Here is a 10,000-nt window from a genome sequence, read left to right as displayed (position 1 = left end):
TGTGTTGATATTGTGTAATTACAGAATCTCTGGTAATAGTTCAACAAAACGAAAACATCCACATACATTAGAGAAAAGATAATCTGAGGTAAATGAGCACAATTTTCATGAAATTCCAATTCATGTAGTCATAGTGCCAAAAAAATCAAACTTTTCAAAAAATAAATTAATATGGGACAGCCAATTAGACATTCAAGCGAGGAGCCAATAACATGCCAGCTTTATCTCCCCTTCTGTTTAGAAAGCCAGCAAGCGTGTCCAAGAGACATGTATTTATTCGCTCAGTTCCCCGTGTTCAGTGACAGGACAGATGGCTCAGATGAAAAGACCAATAGATAAAAAAGAGGAAGAAGAAATCCAAAAGAAAAACTGCCCAGCTGTCCTGACGAGTTATGAAACATCATCCTGGGAAATTACGATTTACAACACGTCCGCTCCTCCGGCTCTGCTCAAATACAGTTGGAAAAGAACTAGCTTATGTTGGGAAAGTCAAACAAACTGAGTTACAATGTTTCCAGTGTTCGAGTCACTGAGAGAACGATCAACTCAAACTCAGAGAACGACACCGAAGATGACATGATTTCAAACACTGCAGGTTTCTTGTTTTTACTCAGAAACATGATCAGCTGAACCAGCCGGACACACAGTTATGGATAAGAGCTAATGAAGCTAAATGTGTGTCCGATTTTATTGCGCTTTTTTGAAAAGCATTCTTAATAAACACCTTTTGTGCAAAATTTGGTCTTTTGAAAAGAGCTGCCAATGTGAATGGACTTTGGTTTGGAATATATTGTGGACACTGTAATGTATTATTATCAAAAATAATTATATAAATATTACTAATATTATTTATTAAAAATAATAATGGTTTCCGCTCATACTGCCATAGTAACCATGGCGACAGATGTGGAGAACGGCGTTACGTCTAGCGGCGCTCACGCTGTTGTTGTTTCATTCAAACATTATGGACCATGGAAAGCAGACTTTGGGACAAAAGGAGAATTAAAACGAGGATCAATATCAGCGTGCCGTTTTCGAGATGCCAAGAGCTATAAAAACGAGAGAGATAAAAAATAATACTAATTTATAATTTCTGAACATTGACTACACCTTTTTCTCATGGTTTCTCAATAGAATTAATAAAATAATAGAATAGAATAGTTCTAATAGGGGCTCGTTGTAACGCAGTGTGACAACATGCCCCGCCTGCACAACTGGGATTTAAACCCGCGAGTGTCTTCTGCTGGTTAGATCAGCATTAAAGAACAGATTGGAGATTAAAATAGTATCAGATTTGTCTAATTCTAAATAAACTGTTAGTTTAAACTGTTGTGTTGTGCCCGGCTTGACACCTGACAAGCTCACATTGGGCTGCGTCTTCATACACACAGTCAGATGATCTCCTCGAGCACTACTCCGGTCATGCAGGGATAATCGCTGCACAGAAACATGCATTTCATCTGAACAGAACACGAGCAGCTGTTTCACACCAAATAAAGCAACACATCACAATCTGCATGATCTAATTGATTGTGTTTTTTCTGTTTACAGCATTAATACAAAAAGAGGAAATTAGACACCACATTTCCAAGCAAAATGGAAAGCCTTGTTTAACAGCAAGAGTGTGACTTGAGATGGATTACCAAGCGTAAATTAAGCGAGATCCCATGAGTCTAGTGCACACACTTTAAACAGGCCCAGATGCATTATCATGCTTCATTATACTCTCCCAGAAGCCACTTTAGAGTTCACAATCAAGCCGCGCAATACATGCATAAAACTACTGCATGAAACACCATTGTCTTACCAGCCATCATCTTCTGGGCTTCGTACGGCTCCATGTACCCGTCGTTCTCCGCTGGCTTTTCTGTTACCGCCTGGGACCCGCCGGCCTGATCCGCTGCGTCAAACGGGTCGGCATAGTCCTCGAGGATGATGAGCTGAGAAAGATGAAACTGCATTTAAATTATGGCTGTCTATCAATTCAAATCTTTAAATCAAACTGATTACATCATAGGCTGATTCATTATTCCAACAAGTCAAAATTCTGGAAGTGTTTAATCATTAAGATGTTTTAAAGTTTTGAATGTTTTTTTTCTGCTCACCAAGGCTGCATTTATTTAATCAAAAATACATAAAAATTTGTGAAATATTATTAATAGCTGTTTTTATTTATTTCTATCCCAGTGTTCTCCTCTCTGCAGGGAAAAGACTCAAAGAATTCATGTAGTTGGAGGTTGTGGTGAACGGCACAGAAGGTTCTCGAACACTCTTCTTCAGTCACACGTGATCAAAATTCAATGTAAATCACTGCACAGAAGTTTCTGTCCAAAAAAGAGAGAAATAAAATAAAAGTATACTTTCTAATTTACAATTCCTTGCTTCTAGAAGATATATATATATATTTAATATAGATATAACAAATATAACATAGAAAAACAAAGATAAATTGTACAATTCTAATTTTAAATTCTAAAATTCTAGTAATGAATGAATATTTGAGATTCATTCAATGTTCTCGTCAGAAATTTGATTCATGCTTGCTATACATGATATTTTGTATAAGTTAGGAACTGCTATAGGGTCTGCTTTATATCTAGTCCTATTCGTCCTATTTGTAGGAAAAAACTTTTCCATCTGTTTTGGGAGTTTGTCTTCCTCTCAAGCAACTTTAAACTATGGTGTCCCTCAGGGCTCAGTTCTAGGCCCTTTTTATTTTCGCTTAATGTGTGTCCTTTGGCCTCAGTTTTCCGGTAAACGCAACTTTTCTTTTTATCATATTGATCCTAATGACCTATAGTTGTCAAACCACTACATCTACCTTCCACAATGCCTTCACATTGGCCTATTATTGTGGTATAATCCACGTCATATTCATTCGCAATATGTATGAGGCAGTCAGTGAAGGGATTGTGGGTGGTTTGTGGGTGTGCCGTCTGACAGAAAGAGAGACAAAGAGAATCAACAGAAAAGAAGTATAAACTGTTTCTCTCTGTTCACACAACATTGCACAAATACAGGCTTTGGCGCGCAGACATGTTTAATTGCAGGCCTGCTCTTATTGTAAAGGGTATTTCACACGCATGATGGTGATTAGATGCACATGACCAACGCTCTGAGATTCATTCTTTAGCCCTAGACTGTTTGTCAAACTGGAATGTAGTCTCCTGCCATCACAAAGCTGTAATCAATGAATCAATCAGTGCTACAAAACACACCATTTCAAGTGAGGAGGATGTGACAAAACAATAAGCTTCTGTACAAGGAAGTGTTGTGCTGGAATACCTTTCATCCAATGGAGCGTAAACTACCAACAATACACAGATCCATTCAATCACACACTGCATTCTGCAATGTTAATGCCAACTCGTGTTCAGGAAACTGTAATATAATATCCTTTTACAAAGTTGTTAATTACTTTAAAAAATATATATGAATGAGTAATTCAATTTAGTATAATGGCAACACATTCAAGTCAAGTCAAGTCACATTTATTTATATAGTGCTTTTTACAATACAGATTGTTTCAAATCGGCTTTACAGATAACAGGAAAATAATGCAACCAAGTTTGTTTCCTGAAGAAAATAGCGTCACATTCCAGCTTCAGTAAGTTCAGTGATGTTTCATTTTTGTAATAAAAAAGTGATTTAGCTCATTTATATATATATATATATATATATATATATATATATATATATATATATATAGCCGCTCTGGAGAAAACCGTGATGTCATCGTTGAGTTCAGTTCTCATATAATGGTGTCAATGCAGGAAGATCAATAATATTGTTGAATATTAAATTAAATGTCCCCAACTAAGCAAGCCAAAAGCCAATGGCAATAAAGATGAAAAAATGCAACAAAGGCCACATCTAAAACCGCTGGTGATTTTGCCCATAGCAAGAAGGAAGCCGTTCAGTGATCGTGCTTCTGCTGCGCTGGTCCTTGGCGGAGGTTTGGACTTTGAATTTGGACAAATCTCTATATTCCTTTGGAGCAAAACAAATTCAGCAGAAGCTCTGTACACAATCTTCACAAACTAAAACAAATGCCATTCATCTCGCATTTCTAACATTCTTTGTAGAAGGTCAGTGTGTGTTTTGGAAATGAATCTCTGTAATTGTTCTCTATGGCCTGTGGTTAAAAGAAAGACAAGAGCATTACCATAATTTGAGAACTACAAATAGACCTCAGCCACACACAGAAAGGAAACCACAATGTCCCAGTCACAACTTTTTGATTCATGTTTATTGGATAAGTTAGAAACTACAGTAGCACAGGGTCTGCTTTGCTTAAGCTAACCCAATCTTATCTGAAGAAGGACATAACCTTTTCTGTAGGTTTTGAAAAAATGTGTCTTCCTCTCCAGCAACTTTAAACTGTGGTATCCCACAGGGCTCCGTTCTGGGTCCTACATTATTATATTATTATATATGATATAGTTAGGTTTGTTAGGGATGCATGATATATCGTTTTAGCATTGATATCGTGATGTGCGCATCTGTAAAAGTCACATCACAGGATGTGCGATGTCAAGTATAGGGATCGAACTGTTCAGAATGCATGTGATTCACAAATTAATTGCAAAACGTAACCGTCATATAGACTGAAAGTTTATTATTTGCGTGTGTTTTAGGATCTATTAGTTTAAACATTCAAGCAATTTTAAACCATTCAAGTGCAAGAAGACGAGAAAGAAAACTTAATTTGAACACCAAATTCAGCTCTCTTTAGGGGCTTTCACAACCTTTTCATAGTTCCTAGAGCTAATGGCAGAAGTACACACTTTTTGGCATGTTGGCACCACAGGAACTGGGAAAGAATGTAGTCCTAGGAAAGCCTTTTGGTGGAACTAAGTCAGCTCCTACTTCAGAGTAGGGTATAACCCAGCACAATAAGAACTCTCAGTGAGGTAAGTGTACGTTGATTGGTCGAACACATGCACCCGCCATTTTTTAAACCCGATGTAAATGCACACAGTTTACTCCACAATAAACATACAGAAAGCCCGATGCGAAAGCCCCTTTTCATTAAAAATGTCCGTCTCTGTAAGTATCCTGGTAAACAAAGTCGCTTATGTCTTAAGTGAACGTAAACAACTATGATGCGTATCAGTATATTGGATCCATGCATTCGGTCTTAAAGTGAGAGCAGCAGCTTTGTTCTCTTGTATTTATCTATGCTTGTAATTTGTTTATTATTTTCTATGCAGATTCACTCAGCTACAAAATCACTCTAGACTCATTCATTCTTTACAAATAGAGCTATTCAAGTCATCTCGTGAAATTGTTTTCATATCACAATATATATTGCAGAAAAACTAAATATCGCAATGTCAATCGTGCAGCCATTTTTTATTTTTAAAATCAACTAATTTGTTCATTAGCATGATTTAAAATCATGCTAATGACTCACATACACTCTAAAAAATGCCGGGTTGTTTCAACCCAATTTTGGGTAAAATATGGACAAACCCAAACGTTGGGTTAAAAATGTAATGTAAAAATTTAACCCAAACAGCTGGGTTTGTCCATATTTTACCCAAAATTGGGTTGAAACAATCCAGCATTTTTTAGAGTGTATGTAAACCACTCCAAGCAAGTAAACGCACAGTATAATCATCTACTCTACACTATTACAGCATGGAAGAGGTTAAATATTGGTTGGGGAGAAGCCTGCGTGATGATGATAAGAGGGAATGCGTTATATCTGGCCCTACTCAGTCAATCAGTGAGATCTGCTATTGATCATCTACCAGTTTTATTAATGCATCTCAGCATGTAAAAATAGCATAATCTACTTGCTCTTTCCTTGTCCTTCACAGCTGTAGCTCTCAGCCCCATCTGCCCTGCCTGAAACTCTCCCAGAATGCAGCTGCCACTCTTCTGACTGACAACAGCGAGGATAATATTACACAAGCCCTGGCTTTTCTCCATTGGCTTCCGCTCCAGAATGCAATTGATTTTAAGGTGCTACAGTTTGTTTTTAAGCCTTTGCATGGCTTAACACCACAATATACAGTATTGCTGATTTGTTTTACGTCTCTGAGATTTCAAGTCAAATGTTCTCTGATGAAAAGATGGTGTAGTCAAGACCACCTAAACCAAGACCAAGACCAGATTATGCTAAGACCAAAATAAGAAGACCAAGACCAAGGCTAGACGAGACCGAATCAAGACCAAGAAAAAAAGATAATCTCATACAAGTACTTTTTTTGCAATCATATATCTTACATTTTTGCGTACATTTGTATTCATTTTGTCAACATTATTCCGCATTCAGTTCTGACCCGGCAGGACAGTAACAAACAAAATGATATTAGAACTAAATAAGTTGCGTAATCATAAAAGATTGCAAATTGCTTGCATTTGAAGCAGGAAGTCTTACATCCAACCACATTAATAATGTTAAATAAATCAGGCAATGCACTGGCAATTTAGTGATATTCCTGTAGTTGTGGTCTTGACCGGTCTTGAAATAAAATCCAGAGTCCTCTTAGTCTAAGACCGAGACAAGACCTTCAAAGATTATATTAGGGATGCACCAATATGAATAATTTGGCTGATACCCCTTTATATTTGAAAGCTGATAACCGATATATTGGCCGATAAATCTAAATATTTTTTTTGACTGAACTTTTGAGTGCCTGATTAAAAAACTAAAGTGTTCCCCAAAACAAGCCATGACCCAAGCACACAATTATAGAGATGTTCTCATTATAACATATATGACAGACTTGTGCTGCACTGAACCTTATTTTCCTTTTTTCATGCAATTCAAAACCATCACAGTGAACAGTGCGCATCTGAAGAGTCTCAGCTGAGAGAAATAAAGCATTATTTATCGGCTTTAATATATCGGCCACATTTTCTTACCAGGCCAATAACCGGTATATCCTGCATCCCTACATTATATTCATCAGATCTTCTTCTAGATGAAATACAACTGAAATTAAACATTTATAATTAAAGAAAAAAAACGTGTATAATAACTTAAGTATAATAATGAATTGAAAGAAAGAGTAAAGAGAAAGAAAATAGGAAAATAAGGGATGTGGTCCATTGGTCCAGATTGAAAACAGAATAGAGTCATACACACAATTACAAAACAAATACACCACTATCAAGAACTGAACAAATAATCATTTTCAAACCACTTTCTCAAAAGCAATGATGCAAACCAGACCGGTCAAGCAAACAAAGCTCCACACACCCAACGTGTGTATAATGACTTCCAAAAGTCGACCTACAAATGGCTTCCTTATTACTGCTTCTACACATAAAAGTGGGAGAGGAAGAAGTATTTTAACATCAAACATAGAGAAGAAGAAAAAAAATCTACATAACCTAAAACCCACAATTAGGATTTTAAAAGCAAGTTTTCTGGAAAGCCAGCATTTTTCTAAGTTGAAGGTATGAGGGGGCCGTAGCAGAACACATATCATCATCTCTCGGAGTAATTACAGGCGTTCCTCTGTGTGCTGTGGGATGGAGGACCGGCTTCTCTCCCGCCACAGATACAGTTCCTGCAAAACATCACCGTTAATCTAAAGCTTTAATGGCACAATGATGGATTTTAGACACAACAGCACTACAACTCATTTCTGCGTCAGAGCCGTTTTCTGCCCGAAACGGCCATGCTCACTCGCCTCATCCGATCCAGTGTTTACGAACGCGAACACAAACCACACGAAACTCTGAAGCTAAAAGCAGAAACCGGCACACAACCCAACAGCAGCAGTGCATTGTGGGACTGAAGCACATACAGTCATAACATGCTTTTCCCATTTCTGCATGAACACTGTGCACTGACCATTTTATAAGTATCAAAAAGATTTAATGGGATTCTATATAGAACCCAAGAGTTCTTGCCTCTGTTTTAAAGACCCCTTCATGCAAAAAAGGTTTAATAAGAAGAAGCGTCTTGATTGACTGCACAATACTTTCATGTTTAACTGGTTTTGTGGTCCAGGGTCACATATAACCAGTCACATGCATGGGTCAATTTTTTGAAATTGAGATCTATACTGAAAGCTGAAGAAATAATCTCTCCATTGATGTGTAGTTTGTTAGGATAGGACAATATTTGGTCGAGACACAACTATTGAAAATCTGGAATCTGAGGAGCAAAAAAATGTAAACATTGAGAAAATCTCCTTTAAAGTTGTGCATTTATGTTCACGATTGTGCTGCATTCACTCACAAAAATACATGTTTTATATATTTACGGTAGGACATTTACTAAATATCTTCATGGAACATGATCTAATATCCTCATAATTTTTGGCATAAAAGAGAAATCTATCATTGTGACCCGTACAGTGTATAGTTGCTATTGCCGCAGATATACCCGTGCGGCTCCAGACTGGGTTTGGGATCCAGGGTCACATTTATTTATTTCTATAGTATGTAAACGAGCTGTTTAATTCATAAAATGTAATTGAAGCAGAATTAGAAATGAATTAAAACAAAACAGATTTATTAACTAAATCCATAAAATGATCTCATGTGACCGGTGGACAGCAGATCATGTGACCGGTGGACAGCAGATCATGTGACCGGTGGACAGCAGATCATGTGACCGGTGGACAGCAGATCATGTGACCGATGGACAGCAGATCATGTGACCGGTGGACAGCAGATCATGTGACCAGTGGACAGTAGATCATGTGACCGTGCCAAACGCTGTAACGCCAGGGCTTTATAGAGGATGCTAGCTGGAAATATGGTGTTATTATAAAGCAAGGACAAACAACCATCAAACAGAGGACAGACTGAGACTCCGCGCCATCTTTCAATCCCACATGGGACGCCAGTGAAGCGTTAGTTAATGTCCTGGTTCCAGCGGGGCTGTTTGGCTCTGACACACGTCAAGGTCAGCCTTGATCTCAAGACACACACCTCCAGCATCACCTGCCTGACACACACCTCCAGCATCACCTGCCGCACACACACCTCCAGCATCATCTGCCGGACACACACCTCCAGCATCACCTGCCGAACACACACCTCCAGCATCACCTGCCGAACACACACCTCCAGCATCACCTGCCAGACACACACCTCCAGCATCATCTGCCGGACACACACCTCCAGCATCACCTGGCGGACACACACCTCCAGCATCACCTGCCGAACACACACCTCCAGCATCACCTGCCGGACACACACCTCCAGCATCACCTGCCGAACACACACCTCCAGCATCACCTGCCGGACACACACCTCCAGCATCACCTGCCGAACACACACCTCCAGCATCACCTACCAGACACACACCTCCAGCATCATCTGCCGGACACACACACCTCCAGCATCACCTGCCGGACACACACACCTCCAGCATCACCTACCAGACACACACCTCCAGCATCATCTGCCGAACACACACCTCCAGCATCACCTGCCGCACACACACCTCCAGCATCATCTGCCGGACACACACCTCCAGCATCATCTGCTGAACACACACCTCCAGCATCATCTGCCGGACACACACCTCCAGCATCACCTGCCGAACACACACCTCCAGCATCATCTGCCAGACACACACCTCCAGCATCACCTGCCGAACACACACCTCCAGCATCATCTGCCGGACACACACCTCCAGCATCATCTGCCGAACACACACCTCCAGCATCATCTGCCGAACACACACCTCCAGCATCATCTGCCAGACACACACCTCCAGCATCATCTGCCGAACACACACCTCCAGCATCATCTGCCGGACACACACCTCCAGCATCACCTGCCGGACACACACCTCCAGCATCATCTGCCGAACACACACCTCCAGCATCATCTGCCGGACACACACCTCCAGCATCACCTGCCGGACACACACCTCCAGCATCACCTGCCGGACACACACCTCCAGCATCATCTGCCGGACACACACCTCCAGCATCATCTGCCGGACACACACCTCCAGCATCACCTGCCGAACACACACCTCCAGCATCACCTGCCGGACACACACCTCCAGCATCATCTG

At 40.0% G+C, this 10,000-nt stretch overlaps 1 protein-coding gene across 3 annotated transcripts in view; it reads right to left on the bottom strand.

The window, feature by feature from the left end:
• The window catches only part of shf (Src homology 2 domain containing F), a gene marked incomplete at its 3' end in the record, with an annotated part of 127,943 nt that overhangs the window by 91,811 nt on the left and 26,132 nt on the right, over positions 1-10,000 (bottom strand). For all 3 annotated transcript variants that reach the window (XM_079620283.1, XM_079620281.1, XM_079620282.1), the window contains exon 2: positions 1,808-1,940. In XM_079620283.1, the coding sequence (XP_079476409.1) occupies positions 1,808-1,940 (133 nt within the window). The remainder of the gene's footprint in view (positions 1-1,807; positions 1,941-10,000) is intronic.

This window comes from Phoxinus phoxinus, assembly GCF_949152265.1.
Source record: "Phoxinus phoxinus genome assembly, chromosome: 8".
Taxonomy (NCBI): Eukaryota; Metazoa; Chordata; class Actinopteri; order Cypriniformes; family Leuciscidae; genus Phoxinus; species Phoxinus phoxinus.
Note: the sequence above shows the minus strand (reverse complement) of the source record. Positions and strands in the feature narration are given on the sequence as shown.